Here is an 18,692-nt window from a genome sequence, read left to right as displayed (position 1 = left end):
TGTTGGGGAGGAAATCAGGAAAAATGGGATGAGTTTACTTTTGAACATTCGAAACCCTCGCTCCACCAAGCGTGGCTAGGGCTAGCTACCTCTCTTCACTACTCTCGTAGGCTGCATCGGACGACGTGCCGTTGCTGATGGTGTCCATGTGCTGGTGGTTCGCGTGCAGCGGCAGCTGATGGTGGGCCGGAAGATGATGCACCGGATGGGTGGTGCTGTTGGGTGCGTGATGGTGCAGATGGCTGGTCCGACTGTGTTCGTACCGCTCGTCGGATGATGAGCAACAGCTGCTCACCATCGGCGACCCATTGGCAGAAATAGTGGCCAATGGTTGATCTGAGCCAACGCCAGCAGCTCCACCACCGGCCGAGTACGTATGGTCTTCGCTCGGCGAGGTCGTGATGATGGGAGGATGCCTACAACACGTACATAAGCAAACAAAGGTAGGTGTGATTTAAAACAATGCTTACTAAGGAAAATATAAGAAATTTGAGTGGAACAAGCTATTCTTTTTCTTAAACTACATCTGATTGAATACTGACATCTGAGTGAAAAGCAATATTAACCCAAGTCATAGCAAATCACTTACCCATTGCGGAACGTTGTTTCAGTGAAAATTTTTGGCCCATGCTTCAGTGCCAGCATCGCCGTGGCCGCATTAACGTCTTCGATCGTCTCGGCCGTCCACTCGCGCCCACCAACCATTTCCTTCGACAGGTTGGTCACGGTGCCGATGCCGTTCATGTACACGAGTCCGCTCGGGCACTGTACGAGTGAGAGCGTGGCCGGACCAGCACCTTCCGTTGCGAGGTAAGCGTTGTTGCCGTTCTGCTGCTGCTGCTGCTGCAGCTCGGGCGAACCGAGCCGACTGTGATGGAAGGTGATGAGCGAAGGTTGCTGGTGACCACCGGCGGTTAGGTGCGCGGGCGGTGCCGGCTGGTGCTGCTGCTGGTAATGGTTGCTGTGATGTTGCTGCTGCGGCTGATGGTGCTGTGGATGGCCGGTAGAGCCACCGATCACCGCCGGCGAATCGCGACTACCGCCGCCATCGTAGTCAATCGGCGTCGAGGAGCGACTCACATCGTCCAGATCGTCGTGATGCAAAAGACCATTTTGTGCGTCCGCCGGTGCCAGTCGGCTGGCGAGTTGTGGAAAGTTGTCCTGCTGGAAAAGGAAAAGATACACAATAGACAAATCGGTATGATAAACAAAATGTGACGACGCTCTCCCCTTCTTCCAGCGAATGGTGCTCGTTCTTCTCACCTTGGAATAGTGCGATCCGTTGCCCGTGGGGCTCGCATTAGTAGAGCGCTGCTGCTGCATGCTCTTGTACGTGGCCTTATCGATACCGGAACCGGCGTGAAATGGCGAGCGTGACAAGGCCTGAATAAGGTTCGGCCTGTATTGCGGTTCCACCATCCACAGCGAGCCTTTACCGAGATTCTGTGTGGATACAAGAGGGTAAAACATACGTCTCGAACTTGCTTGGCTCTCACACACTTACCGCCGCCTTTTCCACCTTCTGGAAACACTTGTTGAGGGACAGATTGTGGCGCACGCTGTTCTTCCAACCGGTCGGTGCTGTCTTGAAGTATGGAAACTGGTGCACTATCCACGCGTAGATCTCCTTTACCGGCAGTGCCTTTTGCTGCGAGTTTTCGATGGCCATGAAGATGAGAGAACTGCAATGGAAGAGATACATATAAGCACAAGAGGATCGGTGATCGCAATAACACGTGTACGCTTACCTGAAGCTAAACGGAGGCTTATTGTTCACGTGCACGTGTGGATCATATGGCACGTTGGTCGGATGCTTTGCCTTCGGTGGTGCCAGCTTCGACGGGCTGACGGTAGCGGACGCACCGCCACCGTGCGGAGAAGACGGCGGATGCGGCTGATGGTGCTGCTGCTGGATCGAATGATTCTGCTGGCCGTTCATCGCCAACGAACCGTTGTGCGTCGGGGAAGACGCCGGTGAGTGCTTGATCATGTTGAGACCACTGTAGACGGTGGTGATGGAACCACCACCGCCACCGCCGCCACCGTACTCCTCACCGCTAACGTTTGGTGAGCTCATGCTACTGCCTCGCTCGATCTTTACCGGAGCCGCCGGTGGCAGATACTTCCGGTCATCGATTGTATCACTACCATCCTCGTACTTCAGCTCACTGCAGGAACGCAAAAAAGGGGAAACATTAGAATTCACCTTAGAATTATGTGACCAATGAACCACAACCAGCAGCACATTACCTTTTAGTTTCTTGCTTCAAGGGAGTTAGAAACATACTCTCTCCATCTTCATACTTGATAGAACTGCAAAGGTACAAGAAGGTTCATACCCCATTAGCATTCAACAATGTCAATATAACTAAATATCATGAACCATACCTTTTCACTTCCTGTTTCATTGGGGTCAGGAAGATGTTGGCACTTGTCCCTGTCCCTACGCTCTCTGCTCCATCTTCATACTTGATAGCACTGCAAAGGAAGGCACGGAAAGAAAAGCTCGTTAGGAACAATATGAACTTGATAACTTCACTAACACTGCATTACCTTTTCATCTCTTGCTTGATTGGGGTGACAAAGTAGCTGGTACCGTTGCCATTGCCAACCATCGTCGTCGCCGTCAACGTCGAGCCCGTGATGATTGCTTGCTTTGGTTGGTGCTGCTGTTGCTGCTGCTGTTGCTGTTGCTGCTGCTGCTGTTCGCGCAGATACTTCTTGTGGAAGTGCTGGTGGGGCGTTGTACTGGTGTTGTGACTGGTGCCAGTGTTGTTGGTGCTGTTGCCGTTGCTGACGGTGTTATTACCATTGGCGACCGGCGTGGAGGCTGCCATAGGTTGGCCACAGCCGGACGCCGACGAGGTGCTCGCCGGTGAGGACACAACATACGCTACTGGGCCACCCGCGTTCGAGGTGGCCAGTGGTGAGGCGACACTACCGCTCCCGGTTACCACGATCGATGTCGGGGTGACAGGCGCCGCGGTCATGACCGTCATTTTCATCGCCTTGCTACCGTCGATGACGACCTGCTGCTGGATGCCGTTGCTGCCGAGATGATGATGGTGGTTGACCGCTATCACCGGGTACTCAATGATGGTATCACCGTTGAAGGCGGTGATCGTCTTGGGCGTCCCGGTGCCGGTACTAGCACCGAGCTGGAATATGTGGTGTTGCTGGGAAGGGGTACCGGTCCGCAAGGTCGCCACTTCAGTGGAGTACGTAGAACCACCGTTGGTGCTCTGCTCCGACGAGGAGTTGTTCGCCGACGAACCGTTCTCCTCCGCGGAGATGCTGGATGAGTCTTCCACGAAGTCACTGGTGGGGGAGGCGTGACCACCAACGGTCACTCGGTTGGCCGGGCCACTACCCGCCTGCCGTGGGCTATCCGGTGACGAAACGGGCACTTTGGATAGGTTGATACCTGGTGTGTTTGGGAGAGGTAAACATATCGATTATTAGACTGAATTCACGCTTAGCTACGAAAGAAAGTTATACATTCTAAGGGGTTGTTTACTCGAATCCTGCGACCCATCACGATCGATCGACAAGGTGTGCTGAGCCCATTCGACTCCCTACCGATGAGTTCATCAACAAATACGCTTTGAACAAAATTTGCTTCAGTGAACCACTAAATTAAACGCACCCTTTTTTTTGCGCCTACAAATAAAACCACCTCAAACTATCATCACGCCCAGCCGCGTCGGTCACCAACCCCAACACACTAAACAACCTCAAAAATGTGCAAGAAATAGCACACCAACAACAAGAGAGCGGCGGCACGAGAACGTCCCAGCATTCCGAGAGGCAGCAAGTAACCAAACGGTACGCGCGCGTACGGATCCGCATTTTCGCTGACATTCTGGCACATCTGGCCACCGTCGTCACCGGTACCCAACATTCATCAACGTCGTCGCGATACACCCTTGTTTTCCTCGGTTGCCTTCCGCGTGCAATAATGTTTTCCCGACGCAACTTTTCGCTACCAAAAACCAAAAGGATAAATCATAATAGACGGTGGAAAATCTGCGTTCTTACACTACCGAAAATTGTACCAAATTGTAACAAAGTACACGCAGACTGCTTGGGTGGTGGTTAAAGCCAGGGTTTTCCTTTTTCCTCACGGGGGGAGTGTGTTCCGCCGACGACTGGGTCACCGTGTGCACCGTTGTTTGGTGCCAAATAAAGACGCCCCGCGCCCAAAATGTGTGTGTTGGTGTGGTCTACGCCGATTTTACCGCCAGAGTCAATGGCCTGGCACTGCTAAACCGTTTTTCCTACGCGTCGATGACCTAAGCACGATGCACTTCACAGACACGTCGGTTGACTGGCCTACTGAGCCGAAACCGTTTGAGAAACGCTTGACAAGTTTGTCTTCCTAGCCGGTGGATGAAGTAAGCTCGTGACAATGTTAAAAGGCGGTGGTTTATTAAAACTATTAAATCGCGAACTTTACCGCTTGCGTGTCTTCCAGGTAGCGTAAATCGTATGTCCACCAGAGGAAGTATCTATCGATCGTTCAATACACTCGTAAACGACTCCGGGTTTGTTCATAGGAGCCTATCAACCTACGAAACACGAAATACATAAGACGCATTCCGCGTGTGTCCGAAATAAACCTGCCAACACCCAAAACTATACAACCCCTCTCCCTACAAGACGAGTAGAAGCTAAGTAAGCCTTCATCAAACGTCGATTTACTTCCCCCTTTTGCCCCAAGGGGTATGGGTGATGGTGGCGTTTTCGTGGCAGGTTAGAAAGGTGCAGATGGTTCGGCGATCGAAGGTGCAAGGCATTCGTAAAGAAATTTAACGTTCGAGCATAGTTTTGGCAAAGCGACACAGAAAAAAAGGTAACAGCCCACAACAGGTACACAAACACACATGCCAAGGAGAAGTCGCGCAAAACAACGACCGATCGTTGGCCTGAACTAAATTCCGAAATCCGTTTCTCTGGCTGCACTTCTCCTTTCCTGCTGTGTACTTGCGTTAGTTCCTCTCTTACCCCCAAATGTGTGTGCGCGTCTGTAATGGATGAATTGGTTTTGTCTTGAGAAGTTTACTAGGTTTTCCCTCTTAGTCTCTCTCACTCTCGCTTTATGACCGCCTCTTTCTCTTGCAACCACAATTTCATTGTACCAGATGGGGATGAAGCTCTTTGTACACTCGCTTGTTAATTGTTTCATCTATCGTACGTAACTTCGAAGTCGCGTTTGGGATACAAACGAGAGCCAATGGCATGCTGCGATCGTCACCATAAGTGCAAAATACACGCGTCTTGTGATCGCAGACTAAAATTGTTAGGTGCTTCTCTAACAACGCCACGTCGGGTGGCACTCGGTTTCCTTTCGCATTTTTTTTCCTTCAAAGGAGGACGCACGCACACACTCCTACGGTTCGCCAACCACGCAGCGTGACCCGATTATTATAGGCCCAGCGGAAGGGGGAAGGACTTAGACGCGGCGGGAAATCGGGATTTCAGGCACATCGGAGGCGTGTGAAAACACACTAACCTTTGAGCAGATTCTTATCCTGCAGCCAGGTCAGCGAGGTGAGCTCCTCGTCGCCATTCGCCGTTGCCACCGGCACCGACGATCCGCTTCCAACAGCATCACTACCACCACTGCCGGGCGTTACTCCCCCCGCCGCCCCATTCGCGATCGCACTTCCGTGATGCGGTGGTGGCGGCGGCGGGTGATGGTGCGGCGGATGGTGGAGGGGGTGTGGGTGGTGGTGGTTGGGATGAAGGTGGTGGTACGGGTGCGGAGAAACCACTAGACCACCACTGACGATCCGCGAACCACTACCACCGACCGCCGCCACCGCCGTGGTGGCGGAAGGGGAGGACGAGGTGGACGAGGCGGATGCATTGCTGGTGCTTATGATGACATTATTGTTGATAATGTCATGCTCGGCCAGGTCCATCTGTTCCGTCGCCAGCAGCACAATGTTGCCGACGCCGTTGATCGCTTCTCCTGCCGTAGCTGCGACGAGAGGGAGAGAGAGAGAGAGAGAGAGAGAGAGAACGGAAACGAAAATAGAAAAAAAAGAAATCGGAGTTTAGTGACGCTGGTTTGCCGGTAGTGCGAGAGAGTGTGTGTGTGTGTGAGGGTGGGTGTGTAGATGTGTATGAGTTTGAAACGGAACTGAAACTCAAGCAGTATCATACAAGGATGTGCACAGGGAGTGTATCCTATCCTCACCCGAAGCCAAACCCAAAAAGGAGAAACTCGGAAAACTACTCACTACTGATAGCAGAACCAGGATTTTTCTAAACACAGATGACAGTGGCTTGGTACACACAGAATAACCAGCCATATTCATTGTCGTCCTTTTTCAAGGCACAATTTGCAGTGCATTTGCACAGCGTTCAGATTTCACTCAATCATCGTACGTTTCGAAGCCCTCACACGTATTTTCAGCACAAAACGCAAAAACGAAGCGAAAACAAATGGACAAACGGGCTGAAAAAGAAGGTACGGTGCTGTAGGAATAGAAATGCAGGATAGTAGCTGATGTCATGCTTAAATAAAAAAGAAACACAACTCATTAACACTGCGATCGTTTTGACTCCAATTGAGAGAAAGGATACAAGCATCAATTGTTTGTACTATGAAGGTACTTGTGCCCTGTACATAAATCGTCCCAAGGCCTCAGGACATTCAAATTCTGTTGCTTCAAAAACCTGAACAGTTCTCGTATTGTCAAAAGTGCGTCTAGTAAGAATCGTCCTGGGAGTGTTGCAACACAAAAACGATCTACTCGTGGACAGAGAGCGAAGAGATAGTAAGAGGAACAGAGCGGTGACGGAGAGAGAGCGAGTGAGAGCGAGGGGAAAACAGAAGCTGAAAAGCAGGCACCGGGACATGCCACACACGCAAGGAGTACACTTACTTATATAATCCTCGCCAACGACGCGTCCCTGGTGGTGCACCAGGACCAGCTTGGAGCCGGACGGCGGAAGAGCGGTACTGGCGGTGGTGGTGGGGCTGGTGGTGGCGGTGGGCGTGCCGTTACGTTCCGTCACCACCACCATGCCGCTAGGTGGCGCTGCGCCCGTCGCCAGCGACGACTGTGAGGAAGATGGCACTGTTGTGTTGTTCATCGCCATTACGACGTTGGTGGTGGTGGTGGTGGTTGTTGAGGCGTTACCGCTGGGCAAAGGGCTGGACACTACGAGCGCGAGTGCTCCCGTGGCCATGCCGTTACTGTCCGTTACGGACGACGACCCGGTGGAGGCGCTGCTGCTGACTACTGCTGCTGCTGCTGCTGCTGATGGTGCGCCACTGTTGTTGGCCGTTGCCGGGGCAACCGTCTGGTGGTAGTGGTTGCTGCTGCCACCACCGTTGGTGGTTGTGCCCGCACCGTTACTACTGACCACCGCCGCCGTGTGGTTCGCGATGTGGAAGGTGTACGTGTGATGTTGCTGCTGTTGCGGATGATGATGTTGTTGATGCAGCAGCTGGTGGTGATGGTTACCACTGGTACTGTTGCTGTTGTTGCTGTTGCTGCTGCTGATAAGAACGTTCTTTACACTGCCACCGGTTCCGATCGTCGCGACGCTGCTGCTGTTGTGATTCTTGAAGCTCGTATTATTGTTGTTCAACGAGAGATTGGTACCATGCAGTTGCTGATGGTGGTGCTGTAGGATGTTGGTGGCGCTATTTGGCTGCAGTATCAGCTGCTGTTGCTGCTGGTGGTTGTTGTTGGCGACTTCCAGCGGTATCGTCGACAGCACCATGCTGGAGCCGTGCGGTGTGCCACGGTTGCCGCTGCCACCGTTACTACTGTTGCTGACGTATCCTTCTCCTAGCTCCCGCCGCGGGCTGCTGCCACCGTCCCGGAAGGACGAACCGCACGACTGGGTGGAGGATTCGTCGCCCTCGCCGTCGATCAGCAGCTCCTCGCTGTCGCGCGCCACCGGACTGCCGAGGGGCGACGACGTTTCCACGGTAACGTGACCTCCGACGATTGTTATGCCACCTGCGCCACCGTTGCTGCCCGGTCCGGTATCCTCCTCGATCAGATCCGCCTCGTCGACGGACTCGTGCGCAATTAGATGATGATGGTGATGATGGTGATGATGCTGGTGATGGTGGTGGTGGTCACCGACGGCGTCGTTGCTGCTGCTGCTACTATTGCTGGTGTCGTCGTCAGGCGAGTGTGTCCTATTATCCGGGAACATTCTGTAAAACAATGCAAGAAAAAAGAACGATAAGTAACACTATCAGAAACACACACACGAACACACTTCGAGTAATGTACATTCGATCGCTAATGAAAGGCTGCCCTCTGGCGTTACCAAAAATCCACAGACTCTCCTCCCTCCGTTGAGTGTCACTCTCGAACCGTTGTTGTTCGACGATGGAGGAAGAAGAACCGTCCCGTACGGGTTGCCATTTTCAAATGGGAAGGCAAAAGCACGGTTTGCTTTCGGTCAGTACACAAAAATCCACAGGGCAGAACCATAGAAACATAAACATATTCCGGCTGCAAAGCAACGGAACCCTAAGGTAACGTTTATAGCGCCCCCACACTTTCCCCTCCCCACGCCTCATAAAAGGATCATCGCGAGGGATTTTCTAGGACGGGCAAATCCTCGAATCGATTTAATAAACGGAACGGGCGAAATCCAAAGGCACAGGCCATAGCGATTGATGGCGGAAGGGCGGTGCGGATTGTTTGAGTGCGAAGGATAATTGTGCCAAGCAACCGAAAAAAAAGGATAAGTGGGGGAGGGGGGATGCCTTCGTCTAGGTTCGTTTCTTCGCTATCTCCCGCAGGATCGTGTTGATGGTGGTCGGGTTTGCATGTCGGGTCGGGATTGTAACCAGGAGAGTAACGACCAGCAAGACGACACATTTTTATACGGAAAAATACTCATTACATTAGGTTTTTTTATTTGACAACAATATGGACTTAACAATCATTATTGATAAGAGTGAAGTTAAAATTAAACCCCAAACCAGAGATTATAAAAACGGATGGCAAGATTTTAAACATGAAAAAAACTATTTCGGCAATTTATTTCCTATTCCACAAACAAATCCTAAGGACAAAACGAATAAAAAGATACATTTAATTCCAATATTCCTGGACAATAGAGTGAAACAACAGTCTGCCGGAATGTGTATCAAACCAAAGTAAATCAAATCGGATCGGAATCGATTGATCGGTGCCTTGGTCATATCGTAAATGTTCCACGAATTTTGTCGTCCTTCAGGACTCAGAAGAGTTGGCCCCCTTCGAACATATCCGCACATTCCACCCCTCTCCGATTGACCCAATTGTTTGGACCCAGTTGGAATCCTTTTTTTCCTACCACTGCTCTCTACTCTGTCCCTCTCTTTCTCTACTTCAACTCTCTTCGAACCTTTTCTCAAATTGTTTTTTTTTCTTCGCTGAAAGGTCAATCAAATCCTTCCGTTCCGCGGAGGGGGCCCACCGCCTGTGGTTTTGGGTTTCCTCATCAAAATTTGACGAAAACAACATCGTCGTGGCCAATGGTTAAATTAACATAGGGCCCGCGAGCCCCCCAGTCGCCGCTGCTTTTCTTTTTCGCTTCCCAGAACATTTTACCGAATGTTCTTGGAATGTACCCCGTCCCGTGCTTAGGCCGGTTGATGTACGTGCCGGGGATTAAAATGCAGCTAAAAATAAACCCACGGATGCTATTATCATTAGCCTACAAAAGTGCGGCGTGGCCGTAGGTGTGTTGCAATCAGTGGGTTACGGACGCAAATGTTCGATAAAGATGTGACAAGTAAGTTTGCTGTTGCTAGGATTTATTTTACTGACAGGAAATGATTCAAAATGATCACTTGTTTGATCACCTATAAAACCTAATCTTTCGACTAATAAATTTTCTGACCTCTTGAGACACCTTTTCAAAACTTTCTGGTCAAAAACTTTGAAATCCTTCCATGCAGGTTCATTGATTGAACACCACCACTGGGACGACACACAACGCGTGCTGTTTCACATTTGAAACGAATGACGTCGACGACGGCCACGACCGGTGGCGACGGTTCGGTGCCACGTCGGACCCGTAATGGACGATAATTTGGATGTGAAATGTGGTCCCGGGCCCCGCCCCGGCACCGAAAGGAAATTGGATCAATTTCGCGCACACGCCGCGGTAAGAGATTTGGGAAAGGGAAAAAGTTGCCGGACAAGTTGTGTCGCCGCCGTTCGCCTTTCCAGGCGCACCGGATTTTTACCGTGTTTTCTCACACACACGGGGAGAACAATTTTATAACAGCATTTTTTCATTGGTCCATGTTGCGTTCGACAGGCCAACTCGGGGTACCTGACGAAACGGAACTTTGTAACAACGGATTTGGAGGCGCAAGGGAAGAGGCGAAAAATGTAAAGTGTGTACATATGAAATTATATTATGTCACATGGTGAAGCGTGTCCCATCGAGATCCTTCGACCACGGCAGGCAGAATGCTATTTGAAGGACACAAAGAACAACCCAATAGCAGTCAAAATGAACCAACAAAACGAACTGGTGGAGTGGATGGTGGTGATTTTTCCAGTTACCAAAGAAACCGCACTTCGACGGGCAAAGCACAAACAATTGACACGGGCTTTGGAGAAGCTGGCGTCCGGAAGGTGGTAGAGTCCTTGGTACCTTGGCCCGGGGTGTTACCGCAGCCGTAATGGCAACGCGAGCACGTTGCTGCTGCCCCGTTGGCGGAAAATGGTACCACCTCTTCGTCGGGCACACCTCACACCACGCGCAAATAGCATTTGACGAACCCATTTCTCCGGGGTTTGTTCTTTTTTTTTGTTTTTCATTGTATTTGCTTTAAACCATTATATGCGCAAAGTATGAAACGCTTTTGCCATCCGACTCTGCCCTCTAAATGGAAAGCGTATCGTTTAAAGTGGTCACATGAAATTAAGCCATTTGCCTGCACTATTTGGAATGGTCGCGAAAATGTCGAATAATTTTGCAACCGTAACGGCATGCATTTAAAAAAAAACGGCAAGTTGTGTGTGGTGGAAGCATGGTCTCAAACACTTGTAAAACTACATTCCCCCCAGAATGAACCCATTTATCGCTCCTTCTTCCTGCGACCGGGATGAACCTGTTTTTTGGGTATGAAAACCCAACTATACAAACAAATACACATACTCGAGCAAACAAAAAAAGAACGCGATCGCCGCTGGGAATTAAGCCAAAATAAAAAAATAACAGCGCAGAGCTGACAAAGAGAAAGGAGCAATTTTCGACAGCACCGGACAACTGCTTTTACATGCCAATCAGTTAAGAAACAGGATCCCCATCGTAGCGACACGCCCGCGGAGACGGACACTACACCTGGGGAAACCTGGCCCCGAAAAGCCCTCAAACCACAATAATGCCTTAATGTATTAGAAGCCAACGAAACCGTGCACCAGAGCGAAAACCTGCAAACAGCAGAATGTAAATGAATTAACATAATCAGGACGTGCTTTCACAACGTGAGTTGAGTGATAACAATTATCATTTTGAAAATGAAACAAATAAGAATATAATGATCATGTAAATATCGTATTTCTGTTTATATTAAGTTTAATTTGGAATTGAAAATGTTAATACTTCTAAGACACAAAACTTGTCCAAACCATGCTTGTAGAACTGTGTAATAAAATTATAAAATATTCGACGTTGTGACGAGAGTAAGAATGTTTGTATTTCTTGATCAAAAAGTGAAAAGGAATTAATCTAGTCGATGGTCTGTCTTAAAAATATATTAAACACTTCAACTCACAGTCCTTGAGTTGGTTAAAAGATATAACCAGCTTCAATCACAGAATTAACCAAACTAAGCCTGATATTTAATTCAAAATTTCTCTCGTTTTAACATTGTTTGATAATTTTATAAACGATCGCAAATAAATTCCTGCAACACAAACTGACCTGTGTCTTACCGTTTCGGAAGGAGTGCCTCATTTCACTAACAATCTGCCACACAAATTGCAGAACATTACTAGAAAAACCACTTAGTTTCCATCACTGGAAGAGGCGGACTAACTGAATTAGAGCAATATCTTCCGTAAACTCCGTTTGCCACACTGCAGCAGCGAAGGCTGTTTGCATCAACGCATCAAGAATGCCACACACAAACACACACACACACACACACGCCAAACGCTGGCGGAAAAATTGTTGTTTGGTTGCCAACGTAAACAAAATTCCAAGAGCTTCGCGTTAGAGTAACACCAACACACCAGAGTACAACAGGATGGAAAGGGACAGCACCACCATATATCTGGACGGAGCCAACAATCCTTGCCCCGCCGGAAGGAAGGGCATTTTTACAGCTGTGTAGTAAACAACGGTGCATGTCCCCATTGCACCAATACTTCGAAGGATGTGGAGCATGGTTTCATTCCCAAAAACGCTGCTCTCACTCACACGCTCACCACGACGAGTCGTCGTCCTTCGAAGGTGGTTGTGTTGACAACAAGGCGCAGGACGACGACGAACGACGACGAAGGAAAAAAAGGTCAAGGTCGGATCGCGTGAATGACAGTTGGGAAAAGAGGGAAAGCGCCGAAGTCACTACTACCACCACCCACCGTGGGACGTGGAAAAACGACCGATGCGATGTTGGGGTCATAGTAGTTTCCATAGTTTCCATAGTTTCCGACCAGCAAATAGGGGTGGATGGGGTAATACGCACCCCTTAAGGAAAACTATAAAATTTTCTATCAACTTGGTTCTTGATTGTTGATTTTATCACTGAATAGGATTCATAAAGGTTTAAACTAGTTACCAGTTCAGGAATGTTTGCTTTTTTCGCTAAGAAAAACGTAATTTTTTCAGTTTTGAAAAACTTCAATTTTTGATCGATCAGTATCTGGTTGAGGCAAAACGCACCTTTGCTAGGGGTAATACGCACCACAACATAGGGGCAATACGCACCACAACAAAGGGGCAATACGCACCACAACAAAGAGGCAATACGCACCACAACAAAGAGGCAACATCTACTGTCAAATGAAGATAGTTTGTTTACAAACTGGTGCATTTTACCCCGACATACTGGGTGCATATTGCCCCCATTCATAGTTGAACACATTTTCAACTAAAATATGAGTAAATCTGCATACTTCCCGAAATTTTCATGAACAGTCTCAAGCACTGATTCTCAATTCACTAAATTTCGTATTCCTCGTGGGCAAATATCGGTTTTTGCACTTAATATTCCTTAGCGGAATGGTACGTCACATTATAACAAAAACTGTCTGAGCTGAGAATGATTTTGTTTTGCGTTTATTTCGCGTTTCTGTTGATGTAGAGGTATCAAACTCACAGGGTGACCATATTTTAGTTTGATCTTACAGGGTGACTACTTTTTACGCGTCCAAAACTCGTTTTTCAAGGGAAATTTGAAAGGGTGCGTATTGCCCCAGGGGTGCGTATTACCCCAGCCACCCCTACTAACTACTTGTAGGAAAGTGACGTACGAAAACACACCCACACATGGAGCAAAATACGCATTTGAACATTGAACTGCATCTCGCGGACGTATTTGACGAGTGGCAGGACTCAATTCTTTTCGTGGTGGAGTGGTGTACGGAGAAGCTTCTCCCGGGTTTCTCCTTGGCGATGAAAGTTGATAACGGTAACATCCGCAGCATGCCCTCTCTCCCATCGCCCTTCACCGACCACTAAAATAGCACCTTTCCTTTGCCGTGAAATTCTTTTTCTCACAAGAACAACAACAAGCAAGGTGGCCTGATTATTGAAGGAGGTTCGCTCCCATCCATCCCGCATCCTTTCTTCAGCCCGACCGGGGTGGGGGGGGTGGCCCGGTTTTTCTTGCGCACTTTGTTTGACATGATTTTCCCCGTTCCGGTCGCCGGGGGCAACTCGGTGGGTGGCGCACGCACTCCACTCTTAAAACATAATTTTATAACCCACCAAAGGGAAGAAAATTTCTCTCAAATTATTGCCGTTTCTCTTCTGCGCTCACTCTCTCTCTCTCTCTTTCTCGCCTCGGTTTGTTTATCAATTGCATCCTGCGGTACCCGACAACATTGTCCCCGCGCAAAAGGACCCCGCTGTTCTTTTCCTCCTGGAGGAATGGTAACATCCTGGGAGAATGTAACGGGTTCTTCACGAAAGGCAAGTGAGCGTACACCAAAAAAAAAAAAGCCAATGGCGCGATGAAAAATCGTTGACGGTTTCGATTTCAGTTCTCGTGATTAATTGATTGAAACGATTTGTGGGGTATGCTAGTGGTTAGCAGTTGGGGTAGTTGGCAAACAAATCGAAGCCTGGAGCCATCAAACCCTTTGCAACATTATCTTTTTATCCGATTCGAGAGTCGAAAAGATGGATTTCTTTTTATTCCAAATTTCAGAAAGATTTACTGTAAAATTGTTATGTATGTTTGTAAGGTTTACCTCAGGTTTACAACATTCTAATTTTATATAAATCGGTATAAATATGTTTGAATTAATTCCTTTTTTGCGTCTTAGTTGAAATTTTTTAATGAGACAGCTGGTTCAATAACTGTTAATACCAATTAATTCTGGATTTCAAGGACCGTTAAACTATAATCTGTAACTTAGACCTCAACGCCTAATAAAATGAAATTTGACTGATGTGACATACTTTACGAATGTAAATAGGTACACTTGGAGTCAGAACATAGCAAAGTAATAAGAAATCGTTTTAAAATGATTTCGCCGACCGATTGGTTTCATTTGTGTGAATTGAAAACCTTGAAATATACTCAGGGACTCACTACTCTCACGTCCAAAAATCGGTTCCCTAAGCCATTTTTTCTTCCGGGAACATCCATTACGATTCCGGGTTCAAGCTAAGCCCTCATCTGAAAACGACATTACTTCCTAATAATGCTGCTGGATATAGATATGCCTTTTGAAGCCGGCTAACTTTTATACATACTTTTTTTTTACTTCGAGTTACTCACGCGCCCAATAACACACCACAACAGCGAGCAACGCTCGTCGTCTTGACCTTCAACCACATCCAGCAACAAAATGCTAATTCTGGCAGCCATTGCCCCTCGCGTGAGACGATCGACTGGAGAAAAGGGAGGGAGAGGGAGAGAAGCGTCGATGAGGCGCGAACGAACGGCGGAAAGTGACCAAGGGATAAGCCAGACCCCAAAACAACAACAAACAAAACAAACAGTCAAGGTTCAAACGAGGCACGTGGAAAACCACACACCTCATCTTCCCCCCGTTGTCTCAATTCTGCTGCATTTTTCGGCTGCCGAACGATGTCGCTTTCATTTTCCATCGAGCCAGCCTTTCGTTAGCTGCTTCTTCTTTCCCTTTTCGCAAACGTCAGAATAAAGATTCGGAGGACAACAAAAGGGTAGGAGGATGCCGCTGAAAACAAACAAAAACCAAGCTACAAACCGACAACAACAACATCGAAGGCGCGTGCAGACTTTGCCCGCTGGTCTCGCGTCATCACTGGACGCGGTGGGTTTGTGGAGTAGGTGGGCGAGATGGGAGGGGGGGGGGGGGGGGGGGGGCACAATGATGTTGCAGTAACCACACTAACACACTGGGGCAGATCAGGCTTGACCAACCGATAACAAATAACAACGCCACGAGCGTCCACCGGAAAACACGCGGAACGGAAGAACGCGTAGGGGAAAGCGTTCCACAAAGCACCGGTGGGGCCAAAAGAAGCTTCATTACTTTAGCTGATTATGTTACGTTTGAAAGATGCGAGGACTGAAATATCGCAAGAAATATATCGAATAATCGAATAATTTGGATAAACGTTGCTTTTAAGCCGAGTAAGTTTTGAACTGTTTTTTAATATAAATACGCAATAGACAAATGTCTTACCATCACAACCAGACAAGAGATCGATTTCCTCCCGTAGAGGGTGCATATTGGAACAGTTTCACCTATCCGCGACGTAACCGTGAAGTTGTTTGGCCTCTCGTTCCATTCCGTACCAGTGTTTGTTGGGGCTAGTTGTGACATTTTTTTCCACTTTCAACGCCAGAGACTGACGCCCAAAATCTTCACTTCCTTGGCGTCCAGATGTCCGACGAGAAAGAGAAAGAGAGAGCCAACGTTTTTTCACCCGGTGGTTCAACTGAATGAGCCTCTCTTTTGATAGGGAAAAATTGTAGCGGGGAGAGGTCTCCATTAGTCAATAAATAACCGAATGAAACGCCAACATACTCCCGTAATAAAGACTCACGAACACACTAGGAATTGCGTTGTTGTGTGTGAAAAAACAAAACCAAAGAAACAAAAATTGCACACCCAACGTGACCATATCGCACAGGCGAAAGGGAACATAGACGTTGTGCCCTTTATAAATATAAACATACACTATCGACTCGATCCCCCCGCACTTGATAGAATCTATTCTGCAATAAAAGAAACGTCTATCTTAACACATCCTCGCACAAAAGTGACCATTCCCGGTGCGGTTACGCAGGGGTCCTTTCCCGGCAAGGGAGGAAAACTGTTGGGCAATAAAAAGTGTGCTGGCCAGCACTTCACTACGTGCGTTGCGCAGCCGGCACCCATTTCGCGAGCGATTTTTCATCGAATGGCGATTCGACACGCAATGGGATCCGATGGACGCCACACAAGGCGATGGAACGATGAAAAATGCACTTTTCCTACTGCCACACCGGTATGTAACGAAGCACACGGAAAGCCTCGAACCCAACGAGAGTAACAACAAAAAAAGACAGAAAACACGAGATACAGTTCCAAGATTTTTACTTAGATCAGTTAGATTATTACAAAATTTCAGCAGCATTTGTCAACAGTTTTAATTGAAGAGTCTTATTTTGGAAAAAGTTATCTAATTGTACGATTATCAGCTCTTTCTTCTGATTTTTAGATCAACCAGCAATCATTTAATTTTGTTAGCTTTGTTTTGTTGTTTGATTTGTTAAAAAAAAAGAACAAAAAAATGCATGTTGAAGAAATAAAATGCTTGCAAATTGCTGGCAATCCAGCCATTTCACAAATACAAGTGGCGAATAGATCTTTTGTTAAACGGACCTTAAACATGCGTTTGATACTTGTAGTAAAAATTAAGTGATCAGCAAAGTGGTTTGTAGGTAACTAACATAAATTATTATTCGCTTGACTTTATGGTTTGTGTAGCTGTAAGCCAAATAAATACTGAAATAGAAAGCAAAACAATCTTTTAAATTTGGTTTTCATATCATAAAACAGTTGATTGAGAATTTTAAAATAACAATGAATAGTTTGACAGGTTTATCAACTGATTTCTGCACCAGCAAGGCAGGGCCTCTTACCCTTCATTTTTACTGGTTTGCCTGTTTCCCCATTCACTCCAATGTGGTTTGCTTTCGTTGGTTTGATAATTTAATCCATTCGCGTCGATGTGTTTGTGCCGGGCACGCGCCTCCACAGTACTGTGACTCAACGTTCGATACACACCATGACTACTCTCGCGAAGCCTGGAGGGAAAAACCACGCCATCAAGTGTTTTAAAATTCACTTTGCAACCCCAATCCCCCCCGGCATCAAAGACCGGCTCGACGTCTTGAGTGGAGACCTCCGTCTTTCGTCTTTACAACCTGTTCGGCCATGTCGTCGATCGGACGATCAGTTGGTTCTCAATTGTCGCCGGGTGGAAATTTGTCCCCTTCATTTCACAGCCAACTGGCTGTACCGGCGATACTTCCTTCGCAATAGGGATTTACCGAGTGGCATTTGGATTCCGCACGTTTCGTTTCCTTTCTTTTTTCACCACCTCTCCACCTCGTCGCGGAACAAGTCCAAGGTTCGCTTCAATGAACTACACAGCAACACACCACCATCATTGACCATCAAAAAATGTCCGCTCACGGGACGGTGGAGGGAGGGAATATCTACGACTAATGGGGACCGGTTCAAACCGGAAAGCCAAGAAATCCGCGCAATGAGAGTGAGAAAAGTCAAACCAAACAAACGCAAATATCGACGGGAGGGACGCGATAAACTTAAAACAAAACAAAACTCCATTCAACAACGTCACATGCGCCGAAAGGTGTTTTTCTTTTTTCAACCCTCCTGCCTAAGGCCATCGTATCTAATCGATGGGGTTTTTTACGCTTTATGGGATGGGGTTTTTTTCTTTCGTTTAAGGAAGGTTTCCCTGGTATAAACCCAAAAAACAACTTGCATAATACACAGCACAGTATCGAGGTTTGGTGTGGCGCCGCCGATGAACTGGACACGGGGGCGCAATAGGTTTCCTTCAATATATCATTTCGTTTTTTACTTTCCCCCGTCAAACCGTGCGCGATCAATCACCAGAACACACTCGTAGGCTCGACACACTGGACAGGCTTGTACTTTGCACTGCCGGTTCGTCGATCGAACTCGAAGGCCACGTTCAAGTACAAATGCGCTTGCCAACAAAAACCCGCACATCTATTAAATTGGGCATGAAAGACATCATGGCCATCGTTTTCAGAACGTAGGAATGCAGATCATTTTTGACTTCATTTAAACACAAATTTAAAATGTCAAACTCATCTTAAACAAAACGAGCAGTGATGATGTTTTAAAACAGGTCAATAAGCGACCAGTTTAACCAAATAATAATATAACCAAACCATGAAGTTTCCACGGGTTCTTCGGCGCTGCCCCGTTAAACATTTCCCTGCAATTTTCTTCCTCTACGGCTCGTCTACACCAAACGGCGATGAACGGTTTCTAACG

The 18,692-nt window shown here is 47.7% G+C and overlaps 1 protein-coding gene across 1 annotated transcript in view; it reads right to left on the bottom strand.

The window, feature by feature from the left end:
• LOC131258460 (serine-rich adhesin for platelets-like) overlaps window positions 1–18,692 on the bottom strand; it is a 38,488-nt gene that overhangs the window by 3,633 nt on the left and 16,163 nt on the right. The window contains exons 2-11 of the mRNA XM_058259790.1: window positions 6,894–8,185; window positions 5,797–5,983; window positions 5,513–5,598; window positions 2,554–3,424; window positions 2,389–2,478; window positions 1,749–2,168; window positions 1,505–1,682; window positions 1,264–1,443; window positions 590–1,164; window positions 90–416 (exon numbers count right to left, since the gene is read on the bottom strand). Coding sequence (XP_058115773.1) covers window positions 90–416; window positions 590–1,164; window positions 1,264–1,443; window positions 1,505–1,682; window positions 1,749–2,168; window positions 2,389–2,478; window positions 2,554–3,424; window positions 5,513–5,598; window positions 5,797–5,983; window positions 6,894–8,184 — 4,205 coding nt within the window. The 5' untranslated portion in view covers window position 8,185. The remainder of the gene's footprint in view (window positions 1–89; window positions 417–589; window positions 1,165–1,263; window positions 1,444–1,504; window positions 1,683–1,748; window positions 2,169–2,388; window positions 2,479–2,553; window positions 3,425–5,512; window positions 5,599–5,796; window positions 5,984–6,893; window positions 8,186–18,692) is intronic.

The sequence above is a fragment of the Anopheles coustani genome, chromosome 3 (genome assembly GCF_943734705.1).
Source record: "Anopheles coustani chromosome 3, idAnoCousDA_361_x.2, whole genome shotgun sequence".
In the NCBI taxonomy this organism is placed as follows: Eukaryota; Metazoa; Arthropoda; class Insecta; order Diptera; family Culicidae; genus Anopheles; species Anopheles coustani.
This window is presented reverse-complemented; position numbering and strand designations above follow the sequence as displayed.